At 46.0% G+C, this 26,055-nt stretch overlaps 2 protein-coding genes across 2 annotated transcripts in view; one reads left to right on the top strand and one right to left on the bottom strand.

The window, feature by feature from the left end:
• The first annotated feature begins 744 nt into the window (after positions 1 to 744).
• Wnt8b (Wnt family member 8B) lies at positions 745 to 12,825 on the top strand. Its single transcript, XM_090346911.1, has 6 exons — positions 745 to 797; positions 9,045 to 9,078; positions 9,765 to 9,903; positions 11,025 to 11,150; positions 12,005 to 12,147; positions 12,280 to 12,825. Exons 2-6 carry the CDS (start codon positions 9,064 to 9,066, stop codon positions 12,823 to 12,825), a joined length of 969 nt encoding a protein of 322 aa, XP_090203037.1. The 5' UTR covers positions 745 to 797; positions 9,045 to 9,063.
• A 4,082-nt stretch (positions 12,826 to 16,907) lies between these two features.
• Sec31b (SEC31 homolog B, COPII component) overlaps positions 16,908 to 26,055 on the bottom strand; it is a 29,010-nt gene continuing 19,862 nt past the window's right edge. Inside the window, exons 15-25 of the mRNA XM_090346072.1 lie at positions 25,772 to 25,898; positions 25,273 to 25,418; positions 23,927 to 24,100; positions 23,014 to 23,172; positions 21,329 to 21,512; positions 20,197 to 20,493; positions 19,447 to 19,505; positions 19,016 to 19,162; positions 18,661 to 18,780; positions 18,162 to 18,233; positions 16,908 to 17,956 (exon numbers count right to left, since the gene is read on the bottom strand). Coding sequence (XP_090202198.1) covers positions 17,777 to 17,956; positions 18,162 to 18,233; positions 18,661 to 18,780; positions 19,016 to 19,162; positions 19,447 to 19,505; positions 20,197 to 20,493; positions 21,329 to 21,512; positions 23,014 to 23,172; positions 23,927 to 24,100; positions 25,273 to 25,418; positions 25,772 to 25,898 — 1,665 coding nt within the window. The 3' untranslated portion in view covers positions 16,908 to 17,776. The remainder of the gene's footprint in view (positions 17,957 to 18,161; positions 18,234 to 18,660; positions 18,781 to 19,015; positions 19,163 to 19,446; positions 19,506 to 20,196; positions 20,494 to 21,328; positions 21,513 to 23,013; positions 23,173 to 23,926; positions 24,101 to 25,272; positions 25,419 to 25,771; positions 25,899 to 26,055) is intronic.

Here is a 26,055-nt window from a genome sequence, read left to right as displayed (position 1 = left end):
CGAGGGCCTCTTGAAAGAAATAGCATCCACTGCAGACAGACTCCACAGTCTTATTATGGGTCAAACTTCTATGGTTTGTTTTTCTCAATCTTCATTGTAAGCCCTTGTTATTGATCACATCATTTCTCTGTGTGCTTCTCTGTTTTCTCTGGGCCAGGAGAAATTCAAACCATAAGGGGGCCACTGAAACTTCTCGTTATCTGACCAGCTCCAATGCATGGTTTTGAACAGGACAGCATCCTCTGTCCCAACCAAACTTCTTAAGAGTCGACTAGATCTGTCGCTCTCTGCAACTGTGTGTGAAATTCTATCTGCATGCTAATCTTCCCTTCGCTCTAAACTGTGATTACCTTTGACTGCACTAAATCTCAGTCTTTCTTTTACATTCAGGCTCTGAACATTCACCCTGTCCGACACTAACGGCTTCATTCCATACTAATATCCTGGATAACGAATTGCACACCAGCAGAAAGTTTTCTGCTTATCATTTTACTTTCATCACAGATTTCATATAGATGATGGCTTCAGGACCACTGTTGGCTTTTAAATGTTAATTATAGAAATGGAAATTTTCCTTTTCTAACAACAAAAACAACAACAAAAGCACAGATATGTAATGAACCCCTACAACTTCACTTTAGCCATTTTTCACTTCCTCACTAATCCTGTTTCACTCATACTTTCTGTTGTATTTTCACTCGAATATTTTTCTCATAGTCTAAACTTTCCAAACTGTTCAAATTGGGAAGAAGAGGGAAAAAATGGAATCTTCTCTCCTGAGCCTGCAATCTAGGCCAGTAAGTAAAATGCATTTTGGGAAGCATTGTGCAGATATGATTGCCTTTGGGGGAAACATCCAGACTATCAGTTAGCAAAAGGAGCTAAGTCATTCAAATATAGATTTAGATGTGTTTCTGCCTGAACAGTGGCCTGTTAGAAAGGACAACAGAAATTTATGGTTGGGGCAGATTGAGGTTAGAAATTGTTTACTAACTACTTGGATTTGCTTCACTGGATAGACAAAATGGTACTAAAGTACCCAACTCTACTAGCTTAAATGTTTCACTGGTGTCTTACAAGGTAATTCCTAGGGTTACCATATAACAAATCTCCTTGTTATTCAAATAACCAGTTTTCCATCTATCAGTGTAAGGGAGCTCATGATTTATTTAATTTTTTTTTGTCAGTTGTGGGTCTTGATCTCAGGATTTGGGCTCTGTCCCTAAGCCTCTCTGTGTTCAAGGCTAGCACTCTACTACTTGAGCCACAGTGCCACTTCCAATTATTAAGTGGTTAATTGGAGATGAGTCTCACAGAGACACTTCTTCTCAGGCTGGCTTTGAACTGTGATCCTCAGATCTCAGTCTCTTGAATAGATAAGATTACTGGCATAGCTACCAGCACCCAAAAAAACATTTAAAAAATATTTTTTAAAATCTAGACCACATGGCAGGGAGTTTGGCCTAGTGGTAGAGTGCTTGCCTAGCATGCATGAAGACTCGGGTTCAATTCCTAGGTACCACATACATAGAAAAAAAAGCCAGAAGTGGTGCTGAGGCTCAAGTGGTAGAGCTCTAGCCTTGAGGACAGTGCTCAGACCCTGAGCTCAAACCCAGGACTGGCAAAAAAAAAATCTAGACCACAGGATCCAGGGTTGACTAGATCAGGAAACATGACAAAGCTCTGCCTCCACAGTGACTATGTAAGGAGTTGCTGCAAAGCCGGCCTTTTGAGGACAGTGGCCTGGGCTACTCCTGGGCAGCTTTGACTTGGAGACCCAGGAGAGGGCAGGAAGCAGCCCTGGTTCTCTTAGAGTCCTTCCTCATTGAAATGCCAAGTGCTGAGGGCTTTTCTGTAGCTCAGTGTTTCTCAGCAGAGCTTGCTGTAATACACAAAGGAAGAAATGGGGCCAAGGAAAGACAGCCTGTGGCTCTCTAAAATATCCTGGAATACAGATGACATGGTTTCCCTTTTCAGGGGAAAAAGTTGAGATTTGTTGGGGAAGGAATCAGTCTGAGATTAGTTTGTAGATTTGCAGTGTGCCTGTCACACAGTTGTCCTGGGACTTTTGCCAATCAACAATTACGTGATAAAAATTGAAATTAAGGAAATATGAGATCTTAATATACATTTAATGTATACATTTAACATAAGGAATATTATTTTTAGAAAAGGAGAAACTTCTTGTTCATACATTTTAACTTTTTTACCCATCTTGAAAAATTCTTCCCTTGGCCACAATTTACAGTGGAGTCCAGTCTCCAAATTGGCTGGTAACAAGGTCCTGGTTGTGCAAAGGAGATTGTGATTGACACTCCTGGCTCAGTGCCTATCTATGCCACAGTGAGACAGTATTCACCCATGGCACAAAATGATAGACACAAATCATCTCACATAATTTGTAAGTGTGAGGAAAACTAGCACAAAATAAGGAGAAATAACAAACCGATTGGACTGTGGCTTAAGCCCTCATCCACAATTAGGTATAACTGCCAAAGAATGGGGGATTGGGGGATGAGCTGAGGGAGTAGTTCAAGTGGTAGAGCAGCCACCTTTAGAGGGAGAGGCGTTGACTTCCAATCTCTCTACCACCAAATATAAAAAGAAACTTACTCCAAAAAGTTTTATGCTAAAACAAAACAACAAATGGGAAATTGCAATCATCTCTGAATTCCCCAATGTGCTAAAGAAGGGTTTTGGCTATTGTGTGTGTGTGTGTGTGTGTGTGTGTGTGTGTGTGTGTGTGTGTGTGTGTGTTATGTGTATCTGAGTAATGAATGTTAAAGAAAAATAAAACATGCAAATAAAAGGGGGAAAATAGGGAGGAATGAGGAGGGAGGAGGAGAAAGAGAGGAGGGGGAGGAGGAGAAAGAGGAGGGGGAGAAGAAGAGAGGAGAGGAGAGAAGAGGAAAGGACTAATTATTCTTCCAAGTTCTTATTGCTGATAAACTAACTTAGGAACAAGATTGTATTAAGAGCTTACAGGAAGGGTGGTAGCATGGTTGATCACACCTGTAATCCTAGCTACTCAGGAGGCTGAGATCTGAGGATCTCAGTTCAAAGTCAGCCAGGGCGCAAAAATCCATGGGACTCTTATCTTCAATTAATCTCTAGAAAATGAGAAGTGGGGTTCCAGCATTAGCCTTGAGCTGAAGAGCTCAGAGACAGCGTCCAGGCCCAGAGTTCAAGGCCCATGACCCAGAAAAAAAAAAAAAAGCTCACAGGACAAAATAGACCAGATTGTGAGTTAAGGCACCACTCACTTCAGGACTGGTGACAGTGTATAGAGGCAGTCCTGAGATATAAACAAATAGCTTCAGCATTAAAGACTCCAGGGGTAGAAGAGTGAATGCAGGGGTTAGAGGGCAGAAGGCCTCTGGAATCTTTTTTGCCATTCCATCACCGAATAGTGTTTTAGTGTTAGGTAGATGGCTTTATGTCAACCATAATTGCTAAGGAGCCACTTTAGCCTGCAAGGAAGGAGAGCAAACCCAGCCAACTCTGGATGCTGGGTACAGGAGGAGAGACCAGCCCCTTACTAGGCAGTGTCCAGATAGAACATGAGAGCTGCCAAGCCAGGAGTTGTGTTTCATTTCTGAAGGCAGAAATGAAAGAAGAGAACATTCTCCAGTTTTCACTGTGGCACTAGAGAAGCTTTTCCAGAAGACTGGAGAAATGTTTTGTGTCTCTCAAATGGTTCCTTCAGTATTTGGCTGCCTGTGGGCCTGACCCTCCTCCTTGTCCTCCTTCCAGCCTTGTCTTTTCCAAGTGGGTCTCTGAGGATGGGCCAGCAAGGCTGTCCTTTCAAGAAAATATAGCACAGATTCTTGTCACCCACTTCGCCTCCCTGTTACCACCACTGATGAAGACTCTAAGGCTTTGATCTGGGAACCTTCATGGGAAATACAGTCTCCAGGGGCTTCTCATAAACTCCAGTGCGCAGGCACTGTAGCCACCTGGCCGCCTATGGTGAGCTGGTAGAGAGTGGCTCTTCCTTATGTATCCCTCCACTGGGGCTCACAGTGGGGCCAGGGCGCATATCTGCAGGATAGGCTGTCACCAGAGCTACCTCCCCAGCATAGGGGAACTTCCCATTGTCTGCAGTACCTGAGCATGTGGGTTTGCTTTGGAGTCAATAGAGATTGCCAGCTCCCTAGGCTGTAAGGAGCCTGTGACGACTCTTCAAAGTTAGCAGATTCTCCAGAGAATCAGTGTAGTAGTGGAAGGGTAGGAAAGTCAGGGATAGCAGGAACAGCAGCAACGGAACACTGGAGAGTCCATTTCTATCCTTCTTTTTTGTTTGTCTCCCTTTTGTTTGCAGTACTGGAAATTGAAGTCAAAGCCTTTCACTTGAGTATTTTACCCCTTGAATCTTGCTTTTAGTTTAGGTTTTTTTTTCTTTCTTTTTCAAATAAGGTCTTGTACTTTTGCCAAAGCTGGCCTTGGACTGCAATCCTCTTCCTGAGTAGCTAGAATTACAGGCATGCTCAGCTGTTCTTGACTTAGACCTTGGTGTTTTGCATGAGTCTTTATATGTGGCCTAGGCTTGCCTTGAATTTACAATCCTCCTGACTCAATCTCACAAGTACTAGGGTTCATCTTCTAGTTGGTCTTTGCAAAAATAGTTCTCTCTGAAAGAATCACCCTTTGCAGGGACTGCAAGCTATGCTAGCACGTGTGGGCATATCAAGAGAATTGGTTGGGCTGCAGGCAGAAGTTGATTGAAATGAGCAAAAGGGGAATCTTCCCCCAAACACCTATGCTCTGAAGGAAAGACCTAAAGAGTGCCAGCAACCAGCAAGACGCTTGACTTTATTAATGACCCCTCAGGCCAATGAAGGTCTTGGAAGGTTGCTAGGAGAGAGTATTGAAGGCCAAGGAAAATTCTGTTAGCAAAACTCAGAAAGCCCCTTGTGCACAAATGACAACCTCGATACCTATATGGGAAACAAAAGTCTAAAGAAAATTTGTTTATACATTTTTTTTCTCCAAAATGAATGGACATTTTAAAAAGTAGTTTTAGGTTTACAGAGAAGTTGAATAAAAACTGAAACCAGAGATGTTCTGTGGTTCTCATTCTCTTCCTTGAGCCCAGTGTCTCCTCCACCCCATTATCTCTTTGCCCAAATTGAGCAATATCAGTTCCCAGAAAACATGTACAGGGAATGTAATGTCCCCAGACAAAGTGGAGCCCTTGCCAGGTAGATGCAGTCATCCTGTGGACATGGAAGTTTCTAGAATTGGCCATTTATATATCTGTTTTGGGAAAATATCTACTCAATTCCTTTGAACATATTTTTTATTTAAAACTGTTTTTTTTTTTTTTTTGCTGGTCTTTAAGCTTGAACTCTGGGCCTAGGTACAGTTCCTGAGTTTTCATGTGCAAGGCTAGTGCTCTACCACTTGAGCCATAACTCCACTTCTGGCTTTTTGTGTTTAATTAGGATAAGAGCCTGATGGACCTTTCTGTCTGGGCTGGCTTTGAACTGTGATCCCTGTATCTCTGCCTCCTAAGTATCTAGGATTACAGGTATGAGGCACTGGCACACAGCCTGTCTTTCTTTTTTCTTTTTCTTTTTTTTTTTGACAGTCCTAGGCTTGGGCTTAGGGTCTGAGCACTGTCCTTGGGTTTTCTCAAGGCTAGAGCTCTACCACTTGAGCCACAGCACTACTTCTGGCTTTCTTCTATGTATGTGATACCAAGGAATCAAACCTGGGTCTTCGTGCATGCTAGGCAAGCACTCTACCACTAGGCCAAACTCCCGGCCCCATAGAGCTTGTCTTTTCACTTTCAGTTTTTGTTTTGTTTTTTCCAGTCCTGGGGCTTGAACTCAGGGCCTGGGCACTGTCCCTGAGCCTCTCTGTGGGCAAGGCTAGTACTCTACCACTTGAACCACTGTCTTTCTTTCTTTCTTTCTTTCTTTCTTTCTTTCTTTCTTTCTTTCTTTCTTTCTTTCTTTCTTTCTTTCTTTCTTTCTTTCTTTCTTTCTTTCTTTCCTTGGGTCATGGGCCTTGAACTCAGCCTGGGCACTGTCCTTGATCTCTTCAGCTCAAGGCCACCACCCTACCCTGGAGCCAACCCCCACTTCCTGTTTTCTAGAGGTTAATTGGACTTAAGAGTCTCAGGTCCTTTTGTGCCAGAGCTGGCTTTGAACCTTGATCCTCAGATCTCAGCTTCCTGAGTAGCTAGGATTACAGATGTGAGCCACCACTCTTAGCTGTCTTTTTACTTTCTTACAGTATCTTTTTTTTTTTTTACATTCCTGGGGCTTGAGCTCAGGGTTTGGACACTGTCCTTAGACACTTTATTGTTTCACTCTGCCACTTGAACCACTGTACCACTTTAGGCTTTTTCTGTGTATGTGGTACTGAGGAACAGAACCCAGGGCTTTATGCATGTTTGGTGAGCACTCTACCACCTGGCTACATTCCTGGCCCACATATAGCATCTTTTTTTTTTTTTGCCAGTCCTGTGCTTGGGCTCAGGGCCTGAGCACTGTCTTTAGACTTTCTCAAGGCTAGCACTCTACCACTTGAGCCTCAACACCACTTCCGGCTTTTTGCTACGTATGTGGTACCGAGGAATCGAACCTGGGTCTTCCTGCATGCTAGGCAAGCACTCTACCACTAAGCCAAACTCCCGGCCCCCACATATAGCATCTTTTAAAGCACAAGAGTTTCTATTTTTGCGGGAGCGTGGTGGCTCACACCTATAATCCTAGCTACTCAAGAGGCTGAGATCTGAAGATCAAGGTTCAAAGCCAGCCCAGGCACAAAAGTCCATTGGAATCTTATCTCCAATTAACCTCTAGAAAACGAAAAGTGGGGCTTGGCTCAAGGTTAAGGTGGTAGCCTTGAGCTGGAGAGTTCAGGGACAGGGACAGTGCCCAAGCAGAGTTCAAGCTCCATGACCCACACATAAAAAAATTAATTTTGCAGAGTGCCATTGACACACATCTGTAATCCTCGATACTCAGGGATGGAGATCTTGGGGTCACACTTCAAAGCCAGCCCAGGAAAGAAAGTCCGAGAAACTCTTATCTCCAATTAACCACCAGAAGTGTGTGTGACTCAGGTGGTATAAACAAAAAAAGTAACATTTTCTAATTTATTTTATTATTATTTTTTTCTGTTATGAGACTTGAACTCTGGGCCTGGATGTTGTTCCTGAGCAGTTTGGCTCAAGGCTACTGCCCTACCCCTTAAACCATGGCGCCACTTCTGGTTTTTCTAGTGGTTAATTGGAGATGAGAGTCTCATGGTCTTGGGCTTTGAATCGTGATCCTCAGATCTCAGCCTCCTGAGTAGCTAGGATTATAGGCTTGAGCCACCTTGCCTGGCTAAGTTTCTAATTTTAAAGAAACAAAGTTTGTCTTTGCTTTTTGGGGTTTTTTTGTGCTTTTGATATCTCTGAAAAACATTGCTTAATCTTAGGTCACAAAGATGTTCAACTCTAGATCAAAACCCTATGCATTGTTCTAAGAGTTCTATTACATTTAGACCAATGATTTATTTTGAGCTAATTTTCATATAAAGTGGGAGGTAAGGATCCATCTTCATTTTTTTTTGCATATGGATGGATATCCAAATGTCCAAGCACCATTGGCTGGAAACACCGATAATAGGCAGGGTTTAGTAGAACAGCGTGTGCAAAGGCATAGTGGCATGCATTCATGAAGACCTAGGAATAGTAACTGGTTCACCTTGACTATAGTATGTTGCCCTATGTGCAAATAGATCTGTTTTGTGATGGATGGAATTGGGAAGAGGTAGAGTGCCAAACGTTGGAGAGCTATGTAAACTTCTTGAGTAGAAGAACATCAGAGGCAGGCTTCTAGAAGACTAGTGTTGCTGTAGATTCTTCACTCGGTTGTTTTTATTGTTGGAATACTTTGTTCTGTTTTGTTTGTGCCTTGCTGAGGATTGTCCAGGGCCCTTGAGTATGCCAAGCAATGGCATATTTTTTTAAACCATTTACCCTTAGAAAGACATTTGAGTAGTTTCCACTTTGGGATTTTTATGAATAAAGCAGAATGGGGCCACTAGGCCTGAGTGAAAGAAGTTGTTTCCTTGGGTGAATACCCAGGAGTGCAACTTCAGAGTCATGTGGAAACCCAGTTTTAGATTTTTTTTTTTGCCAGTCCTGGGCTTGAGCTCAGAGCCTGAGCACTGTCCTTGCACTTTCTCAAGGCTAGAATTCTACCACTTGAGCCTCAGCACCACTTCCGGCTTTTTATTCTATGTATGTGGTACCAAGGAATCGAACCCGGGTCTTCATGCATGCTAGGCAAGCACTTTAACCACTAGGCCAAACTCCCGGCCCCCAGTTTTAGATTTTAAAAGGAAAAAAAAACAACACAATTTTTCCAGAGTTGGAATTTTAAGACAGATATCCCACTGTGTATTTCTTCTGAACTAGAAAAGCCTAGCCAGAGAAACCTAGATCTAAAGCCTGATTTACTCACTTAATAGCTCAATGAGCTTGAACATATATTTCTTTATTTTTGAGTTCAAGATTCACTATTTGCAGCGAAGGAAAGGGAGACATTGTCCAAGAAAAAAATGTATTCATTACCATTATGAAATGGTAACCTCTCTGTACAACTCCTTAATACTAACAATAAAATCATATTTTAAAAGTCTCACTATTTGCGTAAGAGAGACAATGATGCTTGAGACAGGAAGGATTCAGCAATACCCACATGTGAAGCACCAGGAGTGGAATGGAGTGTGTATACAATTGTGACAGTGCTACCTCTCTTTCCCCATCCATCCTATGAAAAAGAATCGAACATTATGTTCCATTTTTGTGGGACTAGAAGTTATAATTTACTTTCCAAGTTCAAAGGAAGTATACAATGTCTATTCATATTCTTTTGTTTTACCTACTTAGCTTTATTAGATCACTGACGCATGGATATTTCCTTAGGAAAACTAGCTTCCCTTTCTTCTATCAATGATATTGATGGCATAATTCTTCCAGTTCTTGGAGACAGACACAAGCTAATGTCTGTCTATTGTACACTAGTATTTCTTTCTTTTAGGTCTGTGAACAATTTCCTGATGACTGGTCCAAAGGTAAGGGAAAACTTCTTTCATCCTTTGCATATAAAAACATCTGTTATTATGCTGTAGTAGACATTACAAACAGAAAGCCTACGGCCCAGAGAGAGTTAGGACCATGCTTGGAAACACAGGGAGAATCAATGCCGGATGACAGATAACACTAAAGGATATTCTGACTTTATAGGCCATACTTTGAAGGAACAGATGTAACCAGCCTTGCTGTGTCAGGCAGCAAAGTTGCTGCATGCAGAGATGGGATGCATTTCCCAGGCAATTCCAGTGATGAAATTGAATGACACATCTCTACATGAGAGAGGATTTCCAGATCCCAAGTGTTCTTTTCCAAGACAGCAATGGCAGGAGAATGTGGAACCTTCATGAAGTATGTGGCTGCAGGTCATTTTAGAGAAGTAGTTTGGTATAATAAGTAAAGGCTAGTGGGAACAAAAGTGAGTCTGATAAATCTGGCTTTCATTCCAAGTATTGCCACTTGCTAACTGAATTATGTCATCTTCCCTTTCTGTGTCTCAACTTCCCAATCTATAAAATGGCCCCTGATTCATGAGATCACATGCAATATTAAATAAGACCATGTATATAAAGGATTACTCTGTTGTTATTTTGGAGGAATGGGTGAGTGGGCAGGAAGAGAAAATACTTCCTAAGTCCAGGCTAAATTTGACTCTGTGTTCCTGTAGGCTTATCTTATCTACTCCAGCAGTGTGGCAGCTGGTGCCCAGAGTGGTATTGAAGAATGCAAATACCAGTTTGCCTGGGACCGCTGGAACTGTCCTGAGAGGGCTTTGCAGCTGTCCAGCCATGGTGGACTCCGCAGCGGTAAGGAAAGCCTTGACCTCAGCTCCCTGGACCCCACTGGTCCATTTGGAGCCTAAAGGGATGGCCTCCTTCCTTCTCCATCCACTTAATTGTCACCTGGTCTCTTCTCTCAGGAAATCTCCCTCTTCTAAGATCTCTTTTTCTTCTCCATCTTCTCTTTTCCTACCTATGGAATTGTGTTCTTTCTTCCAAATCATCCTCACTGTTCAATGAATGAATCTGCTCTCACCTCCAGTCCTAGAAATAGCATGCTTGTTCACATACTTGACTAAGGTTTTCCTTACAAGGTAAGTGACATCAGGAGACAGGGCAGAGCCATAATTCATAATTATGATTCAGCAAGCTGAACAGAGAGTAACTGGGCAAATGGAAACTTAGAACTGAGAATTGATTTCCACAGAAGGACAGTAACCATTCCAATAAATGAAATGACTGTCAATCAGAGGTTCTTCATGAGACTAGCTATGCATGTCAGTTAGAGTCCAGCATTCCAGGAGGAAGTGGTGATGTGTTCTTTACAACCTGGCTTCCAACCATGGCTTCCCACATTTCTTTCCAGACGCCCACCAAAATCCTTTATAATAATCAACAACAACAACAATAATGTCAACAATAGTCTAGCCACCTAGTCATAAAATATGTGATCTGAGGCTGGGTGCAGTGGCTCACACCTGTGATCCTAGCTACTCAGAAGGCTGAGAGATCTGAGGATCAAGGTTCAAAGCCAGGCCGGGCACTAAAGTCTGAAGAGACTCTTATCTCCAATTAACCACAAGAAAACTGGAAGTGGTGCTGTGGCTCCAGGGGTAGGGTGAAAGCCTTGAGCTGAAGAGCTTAGGGACAATGCCCAGGCCCAGCGTTCAAGTCCCAGGACCAACTAAGAAAACAAAAAATGTGATCTGAAAAGACTGGGGCGGGGGGGGGGGGGGGGAGAGTGGGATAGGGCGGAGGCTAGGAGTAGAACAGACTGTGGAGGAAAAAATACACCATGAAGCAGAGGAAATAGGATGGAGCTAGGAAAAGGAAGTACTAACAATGGCCTTCCAAGGAAGATAACCTGACTGGAGTTTCTTTGAGGGCAATCTCTTCCTCTAACACTATGGATTTTGGGTTCCTATTAGCTAATCGGGAGACAGCATTTGTGCATGCCATCAGTTCTGCTGGAGTCATGTACACCCTAACGAGAAACTGCAGCCTTGGAGATTTTGACAACTGTGGCTGTGATGACTCTCGAAATGGGCAACTGGGTGAGTACAGATATGGGATGGACAGCAAGTCCAGGTCAGGTAAATTCACTTGTAGGATGAAGAGCTTGCTGGGTTAATGTAATCTTTTAAATATAAGGAAAATCATGTTGGCAATTAGTGAATCCATGTGAGCCCAAACCCCGCAGAGAGGTCCTCCTCTCCTATTGAGTGTTTGCTTATTTAAGAACAACAGTGGTTGTTACCACATACATAGACAAAAGCCAGAAGTGGTGCTGAGACCCAAGTGGTAGAGCTCTAGCCTTGAGAAAGTCCAAGGACAGTGCTCAGGCCCTGAACTTAAACCCAGGACTGGTGCGCGTGCACACACACACACACACACACACACACACACACACACACACACACACACACAGTCTCAGAATAATAGTGGAACAAAATGTCCTGTAGACACAATCATCTTCTCCAACACATGGGGACTTGTTCCATGCTGCCTATCCTGGTGTACTTTCCACTCTTCTCCAATCCTCCGTGTCTTCTCACACCATTTTCAAATTAGTTGTTTCACATGATTTCAGTTGTGCCCCTTTTGACCCCTTCCAAGACTATTTCCAGGCAGGACAAGAGCATTCTCTGCCCACTAAGTAGATGTGGATTCCCCGTGGCAACTCCCTACGTCATTTAGTCCTGAGCAGGGGATTGGCTGAGGCTAAAAGTGCTACCCCAAAGGTGACAAAAAAAAGAAAAAAGAAAAAAAAGAAAAAGCCCACAAAGACTCTTCTAGACTGAAAGAAATCCACCTTTCCTGTATCACCACCACCCCACCCCTCCCCTTTATAAACAGCGGCTCAGAAAGCTCCATGCCTGCTCAGTGACCGTCCCTGTCCCTTTCCCAGGGGGCCAAGGCTGGCTGTGGGGAGGCTGCAGTGACAACGTGGGCTTTGGAGAGGCCATTTCCAAGCAGTTTGTCGATGCCCTGGAGACGGGACAGGATGCTCGGGCAGCCATGAATCTGCACAACAACGAGGCCGGCCGCAAGGTGAGTCCTGCTTTCGTCCGGCCTTAGTCACTGTCAGCCCCGAGGCAGGCGGGCAACGTCCCAGGCCCTGCCCCAGAGCCGCCCCAGAGCCCCCTCGGGGACCGGGCCGCCGACGTTGGGCTCTCTTCCCAGGCGGTGAAGGGCACCATGAAACGCACGTGTAAATGCCACGGCGTGTCCGGCAGCTGCACCACGCAGACGTGCTGGCTGCAGCTGCCCGAGTTCCGCGAGGTGGGCGCGCACCTGAAGGAGAAGTACCACGCCGCCCTCAAGGTGGACCTGCTGCAGGGGGCGGGCAACAGCGCGGCGGGCCGCGGCGCCATCGCCGACACCTTCCGCTCCATCTCCACCCGCGAGCTGGTGCACCTGGAGGACTCGCCCGACTACTGCCTGGAGAACAAGACCCTGGGGCTCCTGGGCACGGAGGGCCGCGAGTGCCTGCGGCGCGGGCGGGCCCTGGGCCGCTGGGAGCGTCGCAGCTGCCGCCGGCTGTGCGGGGACTGCGGCCTGGCGGTGGAGGAGCGCCGCGCCGAGACGGTGTCCAGCTGCAACTGCAAGTTCCACTGGTGCTGCGCCGTGCGCTGCGAGCAGTGCCGCCGGCGCGTCACCAAGTACTTCTGCAGCCGCGCGGAGCGGCCGCCGGGAGGCGCTGTGCACAAGCCCGGGAGAGACCCCTAAGGGTCGCTCCTGCCTGCGGCCCCCTCGCTCGTCCTTGGCTTCTTGGAGAGACCCCAGTAATAGAGGAACCGAGGGAGTGGGAGCCTCGCATTCCCAGCCCAGAAGTCCTTAGAGGCAGAAACGTCAGTCTCTCCGGAGCTTGCCACTTTCCAGTTTCCTGGATTCCTCTGCCACCTCCCACCACGGGCTCTGTATGATCTTTGCTACCCATCCTTAGGTCTGAGAACTGTTCTAAAGATCCAGCGCTATTGATCTTCCTTGAACTAGAAGGAAAACGGGCATTCCTTCTCTACCACCCCCCACCCCAGCCCCATCTTAGCTGCCCTAATGCCTGATCTAGCCTAAGCCTTAGGACCCGGAAAGACCCTTCCCAGACAAGCAGCGCCCAGGTAAAGCCAGAACTGTTCTCTTTTCTCCTCCTATCTGCTTCCAGCTCTCCACCACAGCTTCATTTCCTTCTGCAGAGACCTCTCAGTATTTGCTTTCTTCCTTTCCTCTTGTCCTTCTTTCTTTGTAAAGAAACTAAGGGGAAACGAATCTGAGATGGAGCAGTGTGCCTCGAGACATAGCTGATTGTGGGAAGAGGGAACCAAAGAGCTCGCACGTGCTGAGTAACACCACCCGTTATTCCTCAGGCCCTAAGTCATCAGTGGATGTTACTGGTGTGGCAACGACCTTTCTTTCTTTCCTTGTTTGTTATTGAGCTTGAACTCTCAGCCTGGGTGCTGTTCTTCAGCCTTTTCCCTCAAGCGTAGCACTCTACCACTTTGAGCCACAGGGCCACTTCTGGTTTTCTGGTAGTTAATTGGCGATAAGAGTCTTAAAGACTTTCCTGCCAGGGCTGGCTTTGCACTGGAAGCATCAGATCTCAGCCTCCTGAGTAGCTAGGATTACAGGTGTGAGACACCTGCAAGCAGCAAGAGATAGTGACCTTTCTAAACAATCAACCACATACCTAAGGGGCACTTGTACTCCAGATAGACACCCAAGAGGTCTAGCAATTGAAAGGGGAGACCTATTGCCAATCATTTTCTACCTTTTTTTTTTTTGGTTGGTTATAGGGCTTGAACTCAGGACCTGGGCTCTGTCCCTGAGCTCTTTTGCTCTAAGCTAGCTGCAGTGCCACTTGCCATTTCCTATCTTACTTTCTCCTCCTACCAATCAACTTCAACTAAAAGAACTTTTCTCCAACGACCTTTGTTCCTCTGAGCCAAGATTGGGGTAATTGCTCACATCCCGCTCTGTACCTCCAAAGCAGGCCAAGGTAAAAAAAAAGAAAGAAAGAAAGAAAGAAAGAAGAAGAAGGCGGCGGGCCGTCTGTTTCACTTACTTGTTTCCAAATAGGGAGGATTTGGGCCATTGGATCCCTCCCTTCAGTAAGTGCCAGTAGGACTCGTAATGCCTTGACCTTTAATTTATTGCACTCATTGTGATATGTGCCCTTTTCCCCAGGCCCTGAGATTATTCTGGGGATTCTATGGGTGGGGAGGGGGTGGAATATATAATCTCCAGACTCTCTCCTTCCTTACCTAGGCTTGATCCCGTCCCATGCCTGGAGCCTTGCTTCCTTGGTAGCCTAAACAGCCTGGCTTGACTGAGGCTAATCTGCAAAGGATTAGTAAATCATACACATAAATCTCCCACTAATACCTTTTACTCCAAACCAAGAGCTTGCAGCTTGTGATGCTTGGTGTATTGGTTCCATTTTCAGAAAGAAGCAATTTGGAGGTGGGGGGAACCTGTTCATGAAAAAGGATTTTATGGAAAGATTACCCAATCTGTAGCAGTCCCTCTGCAGCCCAAGGAGCTTTCTATCTTGCTCCCTGCTACAGGCCAGTCCTGGGTTTGGTCACCCAAGAAGCTCTTCTGGACAAAAACTGGTCAAAATGCTAGACAATCTTTTCTCTCTTCTCCTAGAGTAAGAGGAAATGCAGAGGCCACAAAGCCAGTGCTCTAGGGGCTGGCTAGCCTGGAAGAGTAGTCTATACCATATTCTATACCAGACACTGGTGAAGTTAGGCCTTACCCCTACACAACTTCTGGTCCTACTAATATCTCCTGGGAAAGAGGTCCCTCTGTAGCAAGAGTATGCCTCTTGGGGACTCTTGAAGCTCTATCAGCAAAAGACTCTTGGTTCCTCCCTAGCTCTTACGTGCACCTCTTGACTCCCCTAATCAAGCAGCAGCATGAAATAACACACTGGCAGAGTCTACTTGGAAGACAATCCAGAAGGAGATCTGGAAGGCAGCTAGAAAACAGCAAAGTATACTGCTGCAAAAGTACAGCTGCCTTCCACCAGCAGTCTGTCAGAATGAAAGTGGAATTTATCAAGTTCAAGTTTCATAATTCCTAGTCAGTACTCTAAATAGGTCGTGTTGCCGGAAAGTTCTTTCATAGATTTCTGTTTTATATTCCCAAATAGGTAAGATTGGCACCAGATTTATTCCAGTTGTATAGAAAACATTGCTAAACTACCTTAGATATCTATTGCCTTTTCTTTCTCTTACATGATCCACTTGTTGGTTCATTCAATAAACACTGTGAATAGGGTAAACAGCACACCAACATCCCTGCATGCACGCTTCTCCTGTCACACTAAATCAGCAGGGCTGCATTCCCTTCTCAGGTGGACGACACCAGCCTTGCGGGCTAGGAGGTCAGCGAGTCACACTCCTGTACTTTATTTAAACTGATGCTGAGGAAGGTGACTGGCTTGGAATTTAGCATGCGGTTGAGTGCTGGAACCCAGGCCCCTTCCCTCCCCTTGGGCGTCTCAGGAGCCCATCTGCCTCAGCCTGAAGACAGAGCAGAGGGAGGTCCTGAGAAGTGACAAGAGCACTGGGCGGGATGGGCAAAACACAGTCTTCTTCCTGTCCCTGGCCTGTGAGTCTACACACAGGACAGACAGGCCTTTCTTTTCTTGGAAAAGAATCCCAGCCTCAACTGGCCTTAGCAGCAGGTCAGGGCAGAGACAGAGAGAGGGTCGTTCTTGGCGCGCTGGTGGTGCTGCTGGTGGTGGGAGGGGAGGGCAGGCCAGGGCACTTGCCTATTGTGCATTTGGATTGGATGCTTCCACTCATTCATTTCCTTTTAATTAACCCACATTCCTGGAGGAGAAATATTTATGTTGGCTCCCATAGAGGCAATCCTCAGACTGGAAAGAAGGGGGAAGAAAGCCTGTCTTAGCAAAACAATATCTCTAAAGAGCTCAAGAAGAGAAAATAGGGGAACAAAACGCCATTAAAATAGCCTTCTACCCCCACGGGAGTCAATGAAAACTTCATTTCACATGTTAATCCGCCACTCCGCCCCCTTCTCTTCTCACAACACCTTTTCCGAAAGTGTTTGGGAAAAGTCTTTGCAGTCAGTACACAGCTCCCTGCAGCTCACACTTCTCCTTGTGTTAGTTCAGGGCCCCAAGTGGGGCTCTCGCTCCAGCAGAGGCTTTTTTCAACCCCCCTTTAATTTAAACAAAGACTTCTGAGTTCATCAACCTCCCACTGAAATTCACAGCTGCTGAACAAACTAATCCCTTCTCCCGCCTTTCTTCCCTTCAATGGGCTCTTGGCTTCAAAGGCACTTTGGGAAAGGGCTTTGCTGGGGCTCACACTGCTTCATCAATAGAAGTTAGCGCAAGTATTATCTGAAGAGCAAGTGGCTTTACAAACAAATACAGCCGAACAATCCCTCCCTCCCAAACACACACATCTAGCCTGCAGACATGATGGGATCCACAACAGGATTAGGCTAGTACCCCCTGCTTCACACCCAGGCCCTTTGTGCAGCTGAGCTCAGCCCTGAAGTGGTGTGGGGGAAACCCTGTAGCTAAATGTCAGGCGTGGATGGACATGGACACACACACACACACACACACACACACACACACACACACACAAGCAGTGTGGTCACAAATGCTGCAATGGGGAGTCTTGCAGCCTACATCTATGGGGCTGGACTTGAAAAGGTTCCTTTCTTCAGCTCTCTTGCTTCCTCATCCCAACCTACCTAGGGTATAGGGACAAGACAGAGGATTCAAAAGACAGGTTGTGGCAAAATATGACCTACAGAAGATAACTGAAGAAAACAAATCAAAGCAGCTTTATTGCAGAATTAAGTACACCCATGTATCAAATGCAGAGTTGCGCTATGAAAATGCAACCAGAGAAGGCAGCCCTGAGTTGAGAGATAGCTGAGAAGGATAAATTATTCCAGAATGGAACTTAAAAATCACAGAATGGATAGCCTAAGGCCTTGGGTTGGGCTCAAATCTAGGTGGAATCAAGGGCAGTTCCTTGAGACTATGCCCCCCCTGTTTCTATCTCATAGCTCAAGACAGTTCCCAGCAAAAGGCAGTGCATCCCTTCCATCTGTTCTCTAGCCTGCCCAACCTGAGTAAAGCGGACACAGCAAAGTTCCACTGAAAATGGGCCAATTCCTCTCTCAGTTCTGCTTAGTACCCAACCCTCACTGCATGACTTCCTCAAAAGCTGAACAGCCAACTGTCCCTCCATCCTTGGGGCGACAGATGAATATGGACCTGAAAATATGTAGTCAGAGGTGTGAGAAGATAAGGACCAGACTCATCAGTCCCAGAAAATAAAAAACAGGAAACCAACAAGATAGGTCACAGCAGAGGTAGATGAGAATAGAACCCTGCTCATCTTCCCTGAAGCTTCTAGTCCAGAAGACATGCTGGTACAGGTCCTGTCATTGTACAGTATAAAGGGAAGTCACCCGGATCTATGCCCTTCCCACCAGAGGGCAGAGAGCCCAGGGTCAGAAGGCATAAGAGGTAAATTCAGACACTCAGCTGGTTTGGAGTCCACTGCATACATACCTGGCAAATAGGGAAGAGGGTTGGGAGAAACACTATCTGTTGCAAAACCTCCCCTTTTCTGCAAGGAGGAATGAAGGCAGCAGGAGTGGCCTCCTGGCAGGAGAGTGGCTCCGCCTAGCCCTGCAGTTTCTGTGCGATGGTGAGGATGGCCTTCAGAACAGGCATGAAGCTGGATACCTCGCTGAAGCTACTGCAGCTCACCACCTGCGCATGCACTGCAAGGCCCTGTGCAAAACTTCCTGCATCCACACATCGGGCAACTTCATGGAGCCCAGCCAGGACAGGGGGTGAGAGCTGTGGAGGGGTTGACCTCTATGTTAGTAAGGCAGGCAGCATGGAAAGGGCCTGAGGACAGAAGTGCCACAGACTGATGGAGAGGAGATGCATGACTCCGGTGGGGGGAGATTAGGAAGCCCCATGGGAAGAAGAGACACTGGGCTTCCTCTGCCCACTGGTGGTAGTGAAAAGGCCCAGGCAAGGGAGCAAAGCCAGTACTTACTGTCCTGTCACAGAGCTTCTCATAGAGACTCTCTAGACGTTGGGCTGCCTCATCCAACTTCCTTTTCGTCTTCTGCAGGGGGAGAAATGGATTCTGATTCCACTCCTAAGACTAATACTATTCAGGACTATAAAGAATCACAGTACATTAAAGCTCCGTAGTTCTTCATCTTACAGAGGAGGAGATGGAAGTCTACATATGGTAAGGGACTTGCTCAGGCTGACACAGCCAGAGAACGAATGGCAGCTCTCCTTATCTCTGGCTTTACCTTCCCTTCGGTACTTCCTGCTGCCTGTAAGTCTCCATGTGCTTTGATCCCTCTCCTAGGAGCTGGACCTCAGACCAGACTCCAAGTCCCTCCTCTACTCTGCAGGACATCAAAGAAGCATAACACACAGCCAGCCTAACTAGGAACAGAGTGGGAACTGCTCCATACCTGAAGCAGCTTGAAACCAAGTGTTGAGAAAGGCATTGGGGGTTGGGGGGAGTTCAAACTTACTAGGTCAGTTGCAGACAGGAAACAGCGCTGGAGAAGTGCCTCAAAGCTGACTTTCAAGGACTGATGCTCTAGAGGCAGCTCCTTCCTTTCCATCTTTTTAGAAGGCAGTTGTTGAAGATGCTAATGAAGGAGTCGGGAGAAAGGGAAGAAAGGCAAGCTGTCCTCATGGCTTCCCTAAGATCTAGCCCTCAATAAACCAGGGTCAAACTGTTCCCATGAGACCAGAGAGGTCCTACGGTAGGACGTACATCTTCAGTTCTGCTGCTACCTGAGGAATCTGCCAAGCTACCACTCTTCTATACCCGAGCAAGGATGGAAGGTCTCCCAGGGGAGAGGGCCACCTCTTCCCTGTTACCTGTGGGTTGCGTTCTCCTGGTGCTCCAGGGGTAGCATGACTCACACTGGAGACAGCAGATTGTGATGACAAGACAGGTTTGGGCTCATGGCTAGTGCTCATGACTGGAGCAGTAATTGGTGCCAGAGGCATAAATGTCTCTGGCAGCTAAAGAGAAAAAAACAGCACATGACTCTAAACAGAGAAATGCTCTAGGATCTGGTTTGAGCAGTGACAGACCACGGATATAGGATAGTGGTTAGTGGGAAACTGGAAAATGGAAAGAGTAATGAGTATGCATAGGCTGGAAAGAGGGCAACACAGAGTAAAGACTGGTTGCAAGAACAAGGATAACTTGAGAATGATAAAGATAGGGCTGGATTCTGTAAGGAGGTAGAAAGTGAGTCACTGATGAATTGAGAGGGTGAGTGGAGAAAGATGCACTCATTCACCGTTGTCCTCTGGAGGTTTCTCCTGGGGGCTGGAGCAACCTGCCAGCAATCTTGAGGTCCTGTAGAATAAAGACAGGATTTTTTTTGGCCAGTCCTGAGGCTTGGACTCAGGGCCTGAGCACTGTTGTTGGGTATTCCTCAAGACTAGTGCTCTACCACTTGAGCCACAGCACCACTTTTGGCTTTTCTCTATGTATATGGTACCAGGTCTTCGTGCATGCTAGGCAAGCACTCTACAACTAGGCCATGCTCCCAGTCCTGACTTTTTTTTGTGGGTCATGGGGCTTGAACTCTGGGCCTGGGTGCTGTCCCTGAACTCTTCAGCTAAGGCTACTGTACTACTCTTGAACCAAGCTCCTCTTCCCATTTTCTAAAGGTTAGTTGGAGATAAGAGTCTCAGGACCTTTTGTGCCTCAGATCTCAGCCTCCTGAGTAGTGAAGATTACAGGTGTGAGCCACTGCACCAGCACCGTTCAGCGAGACAGGGATTTTTAAGGGCATGGTCAGATCATTAGGAATGCCTGGCTAGTGGCATGGCTTAGTAGTATCATGGAAGCCTATCTAACATAAGATCTTGAGTTTAAACTCCAGTACCAGCAAAATAAATTAAAATTTAATTTTAACCCTTGGAGTCTGTCATGCCTTCCTATGCAGATTAGCCAAACTCCTGGCTGACACTACAACCCACAGGCTCTTCCAAAGAGAATGAGGTACTAACTGCAAGAGGAAAGCCATAGAGGGAAGTCTTACCTGCACGTGGAGTCCAGATGCCAGCATTTGGGGGGATACTATAGGGTGGGGCATCTGGCCCTCCAGGAGGATAAGTCATTGGGAAGCTAGGAGGCAGAGTTGGAACCTGGGAACTCAGGGCCCTGGGGCCTGGTGGTCCCACAGGAGGCAGAGGTTCAGGCAGGAAGGTAGAACCAGGCTGCATGACCTCTGGGGATGCCATGGGTGGATGAAGACTAGGAAGAGGCCATGTTCCAGGCAATCCCACAGGGTTCAGAGCTTGAGCCTTTTGTGCTGTCAGCTGTGGCTGAGACAAAGCTGAAGTAGAGAAGAAATGCATTATTTGCCATCACATAATTTGAGAGAGAGATTCAGAACTCGTCAAGGAGGAATCAGTCAGCAATGAAAAAGGAAGCCAGGTGTGCAGTATACTTGGGATGTGAAGAAGGAGGATTCCTTGAATGCAGGAGTTCAAGACCAAGTTGACAACATAGTAAGACACTGCCTCAAAAACAAAAAAATCCACAACTGATAATAGTAATGAATAATGAATATAGGTGTATAGCGAGCTATAAAGTACTTTTAACTATATTCCTTATTTGGCTCTCAAAAAAATAAGTCTATAGGACCAAGATAATCAACAGAAGTACTTTGATATATTCCAAGCTTTCCATCTCAGAGATAAAATTAAGAATTCAATAAGGGATAGTACTAGGAACTCAGACTTAAACTTCAAGTCCTTTTCTTTTTTTCTTTTTCTTTTCTTTCTTTCTTTTTTTTTTTTGTGGGTCATAGGCTTGAACTCGGCCTGGACACTGTTCCTAAGCTCTTCAGCTCAAGGCTACCCCCTTACCCCGTGAGCCAAGCCCCACTTCCCATTCTCTAGAGGTTAATTGGAGATTAGAGTCTCAGGTCATTTTGTGCTTGGGCTGGCTTTGAACCCTGATCTTCAGATCTCAGCCTCCTGAATAGCTAGGATGACAGGCGTGAGCCACTGTGCCGGGCTCCAAGTTCTTTTCTTTAAAAAACAAAAAAAACACAAAAAAACACCCCTTTTTTTTCTAGGTATGGACAGAATGGATTTGGAAGGCAGTATGTCTATTTTTCTGGAAACCTTTATGCTACATAAAGAAATCTCCACTCATTCACTCACCAGGCCTTACCCCAGGGCATAATGGCAAAGGCTGGGCTGCCTGGAGTGCAGGTGCCCCAGGAGCCCTGGAGTAACTAATTGTTTGTGTCATGGAGCCCTGAAAAGGGCTAGGATGGGGAGGTGTCAAAGGCATCACTAGGGAGGGCTGAGGTGTAGTCCTCCGCCTTGGAGATGAAGATGAAATCTGTAAAGAGAAGAAGGGTCAACTCTTAGAAAGAAAAAACAGTAACTGAAAAAAGAATAACATTATAAAAATTAATGAAACAAAAACTAGTTCTTTGAAGAGACAATAAAATCAATTCATTTCTGTAAAAATTGATAAAGATAAAAAGTGAGAGCTGAGGCTGGGTGCAGTGGCTCATTCCTGTAATCCTAGCTACTCTGGAGGCTGAGATCTGAGAATCAGGGTTCAAAGCCAGCCCTAGCACTAAAGCACATGAGACTTTTATCTCCAATTAACCACTAGAAAACAGGAAGTGACTCAAATAGGGAAATAGCCTTGAGCTGAAGAGCTGGGGACAGTGCCCAGGCCCAGAGTTCAAGCCCTATGACGCAACCAAAAAAAAAAAGTGAGAGCTGAGGATGTAGCTCATAGGCACAGCACACACCTAATAAGAGGCTTGGGGTTAGATCAATACTGGGGGCGGGGGAGAAGATAAAAAGGGGAAAGACAGTACGCATCAGTATTAGAGAGGCAATAGGAGATATTAAGTAGACTCTGAAACCACTAAAACAATAGCAAGGGATACTTAAGTTACTAAATTCAGTAAGTTAGAAATGGGGCCAATTCCTCAAAAACCACAAACTTCCAAACAATAAGCCTAAACCACTAGAGAAATCTCACCGGGTGCCAGTGGCTCACATCTGTAATCCTAGCTAAGGAGACTCAGAACTGAGGATCACAGTTCAAACCCAGTCTGGCCAGGAAAGTCTATTGAGATTCAAGTGGCACAGTGCTAGCTTTGAGGGAAAAAATAAGCTAAAGGACAGTTTTCAGGTGCTGACTTTTAGTCTCAAACTAGCACACACACACACATAAATTGCATCTCAAACCTAGATGTTTTCATTGGATAAGTCAATCAAATATTCAATGAATTAACACAAAAATTTATGCAATCTCTTCTAGAAAACAGAAGGAGCATTGTCTAATTCATTTTATGAGACCACTATGATCCCAATAACAACACTGCAAAAGATAGCTCAAAATAAAACCACAGTTCAATATTTCTCATGAACATAGATATATAACGATAAATTTTTAACCAATCTAATCCAACAATATACATTAACAAATAACATTCCCAAGTTGGGTGCTGGTAGTTCAAACCTGTGATTCTAGCTATTTAGGCTGCTGTGATCTGGAGGCCATCCTGGCCAAAAAACCCATGAAGGCCCCACCTCCCAAATAACCAGCAAAAATTCAGGCTGGCCAGCGGCATGGCTCAAATGACAGAGTACCAGATGAGTAAAAAAACTGAATAAGCATGAGACCCTGAGTTCAAACCCCAGCACCACCTATAAATAATAATAATAATAACAGTAATAATAATACTAATAATCTACAGCCAAGAGGGGTTTATTCTAGGACATGCAGGGATGATCTAATATATTTAAAAGTAAACTAGTATAATCCATTATATCAGGATGGTGCAGGATAAAAATAAAATAAATTAACTAAGTCTTACCTGGTAAGCAGGCTGGGATCCCAGTCTATAAGATGTCTCTTTAGAGTGGGGAGTAACTCCCACGACAACCCGGGAGAAGGGGAAAGGGGGAGCTTGTTGGCCCAAGACAGCAGAACCTTGGGCATGAAAAAGCCGATCTCTCAGCTGTTGAACTGATGGCTACAAGTAGTAAGAGATACGTTAAATAAATTAAAGCAAGCAACCACCTCTTAAAAGCCTAGCCTCTTTAAGCAAACTCAGTAATCCTTGCCTCCAACACCTGCATACTCACTTCCCTCCTGGCTGTTCTTTCTGTTCAGACCTTAAAGGTCCAGCTCAGCTTGTCTGGGCCACTGGAAAGCCTCTCTTGATGTCTCAAAACAAATTCAGGCTCTTCTCTGAAGTCCCACATTTTTTTTGTTGTTGTTGTTGTGTTTTGGTTTTGGTTTTTTGTGAGTCATGGGGCTTGAACTCAGCCTGGGGACTGTCACTGAGCTCTTCAGCTCAAGGCTACCACCCTACCCCTGGGCCTGGGCATTGTCCCTGAGCTCTTCAACTCAAGCCACCCTACCCTTGAGCCAAGGCCCACTTCCCCGTTTTCTAGAGGTTGGTTAATTAGAGTCTCTCAAGTTTTAGTGCTTTAGTGTCCAGGCTGGCTTTGAACCTTGCTGCTTAACTCTCAGCCTCCTTAATAGCTAGGATTACAGGTGTAAGCCACTGCACCAGGCCCACATTTCTTAAAGAAAGTTTCTGCTATAGCATTGCAAATTACTGATGTTTGATCTCTCTCCATACATTGTGAGCTGCTTGAGGATCATAATCTTATTTATCCTATGAGCTACAACATTAACATAGTCTCTGAAGCACAGAAGAGCTCAGCCGGTGTTAAATGATAGAACAGAAATTGTTTGCTCTTTCACTTGGCCCCACTCACCTGAGCACAGTCACTGGGTAGGAAGCTCATAGCAGTAGCTAGGCTTCCCTGGGCTGCAAGGAGGTTGGCATACTGGATGATCCTGTATGTTGTGGTAGGGCCTGGGCTCTCCCTGCCTGGACCTTGCAGTAACTCCAAGCTTCTTCTCAGGACCATTACCTTCTCCATCAGGTCCTATGAAGAAAACGATGAAGGCGGCCACCTGTTCAAAGCACATCCTGCTCTCTCAGAAACACCCCACCATGGGTTGAGAGGAAGGCGCCTTGCCGCTTCCTAGGTGGCTGCAGGAGGCCATGTCATATTAGAGAGATAACACAGAAAGGCCACTTGGTCTCACCTCCCAAAAGGTTAAGGTTGGGCTCAACGGACCCACCTGATGTTCAAGTCTTGTGAATCTCTGCTGCCTCTTTTGGCTTTCTTTGCCATTTCTACTAGTATACCATCAACGACCAACTCATATTAACTCTTTCATGCAGCACTTTTGCTCCTACCTTCATGTATACCCACAGAGCATAACTGAAATACATGGAATGCTTCACAGAAGCTAATAGAAAAAACCAGGCTCATAACTAAATCAACCCTATATGGGATTTTTTTTTGTGTGGGGTGCAAGTCCTGGGGATTGAACTCAGGACCTGGACACTGTCTCTGAGCTTCTTTTGCTTAAGGCTAGTGCTCTACCACTTGAGCCACAGCATCACTTCTGGCTTTTTCTGTGTATGTAGTACTGAGGAATGGAATCCAGGGCTTTGTGCATGTTAGACAAGCACTCTACCACTAGGCCACACCCCCGGCCCATATGGGAAAAAATTATTTTTGGGAGGGTGGGTCATGGGGCTTGAATTGGGCCTGAGTACTGTCCCAGAGCTCTTCAGCTCAAAGTTACCACCCTACCCCTGGGCCTGGACGTTGTCCCTGAGTTCTTCAGCTCAAGGCTACCTCCCTACCTCCCTGCCCCACTTCTCATTTTCTAGGGGTTGATTGGAGATAAGAATCTCAGGTCCTTTTGTGCCTGGGCTGGCTTTGAACTTTAATCCTCAGATCTCAGCCTCCTGAATAGCTAGGATTACAGGCGTGAGCCACAGTGCCTGTACCCGGCCATATGGGAAAATTTTTATGAAGGATAACCCCAAGCAGCTACTGCTCCTTTCCTTTGAGGAAAAGGATGATATTTCATCCTTGAAGAAGACTCCAGGCATGGAGGGCCTTTTGTTCCTCCCTAGGACCTTGGTTCTCACGTTATCAGGAAGTCTTACCTCTGCTCTCCAGACAACCTCCCCCCCCCCCGCCCCCGCTGCGCCCCGCTGACCTCCCCTAAGCGCAGCCAGCGCCCTGTGAAGAAGTACCTGCAGACCCATGGGGGTTGCATCCTGGGGGGACTTAGCATAGCACTCCACCAGTCGCTCCACACTCCCTGAGCACACGTAACAGATTCTGGCCTCAGAAGTTAGGGCCCTGCCACCTTCTTGTTCCATTCGAGTTCCCAGCATGTCTGTGGAGAGATGCAAACTCCATGAGTAGCTTTAAGAAAATACCAAGGCTAAGCGAGGCCGGAGCGAGCGGGGCCGGAGCGAGCGGGGCCAGAAAGAGAGAGAGAAGGGGGCAAAAAAAAAAAAAAAAAAAAAAAAGAAAATACCAAGGCTAAATTTGACCTACAGTGAAGGCCTAAACTCTTGCATCAAGAAGTGACAAGTGGCAGTGAGACAGAAATAATTGCCCCTACTGGAAGCTGGGGCATGAATTATAGACCTGGCCAGGAGGTCTATATTGACCCTCCCAGAACACTGGGGGCCTCTCAGCTTCCTCTTTCTTGAAGCCACACCTAAACATGAGAGCCACACCTACCACAGAATTCTGGGAACTTCTCTTGCCCTGAGTATGTCAGTAGCAGGGCCAGTGCTTCTCTCCAGTTCTTCAGACTACAGGCACATACCAGATCCTTCCAATTCTTCTGCACAACACAGGCTAGAAGCTATAATGGGCAGAGAAGGAAGGAAGCCCTCAGCCAGCCAGCCAGCACAGGCAGCAGGATTCACACCAGGATGTGCTAAGAAAGCCCCTCAAGAGCATGCCTCCTGTTATAGCACTGAGAAGGGCTAGCAGTGAGTAGGGGTCGTTAGAGTAGAAAG

The sequence above is a fragment of the Megascapheus bottae genome, chromosome 15, assembly GCF_031878675.1.
Source record: "Megascapheus bottae isolate mThoBot1 chromosome 15, mThoBot2.hap1, whole genome shotgun sequence".
Classification (NCBI taxonomy): domain Eukaryota; kingdom Metazoa; phylum Chordata; class Mammalia; order Rodentia; family Geomyidae; genus Megascapheus; species Megascapheus bottae.
Note: the sequence above shows the minus strand (reverse complement) of the source record. Positions and strands in the feature narration are given on the sequence as shown.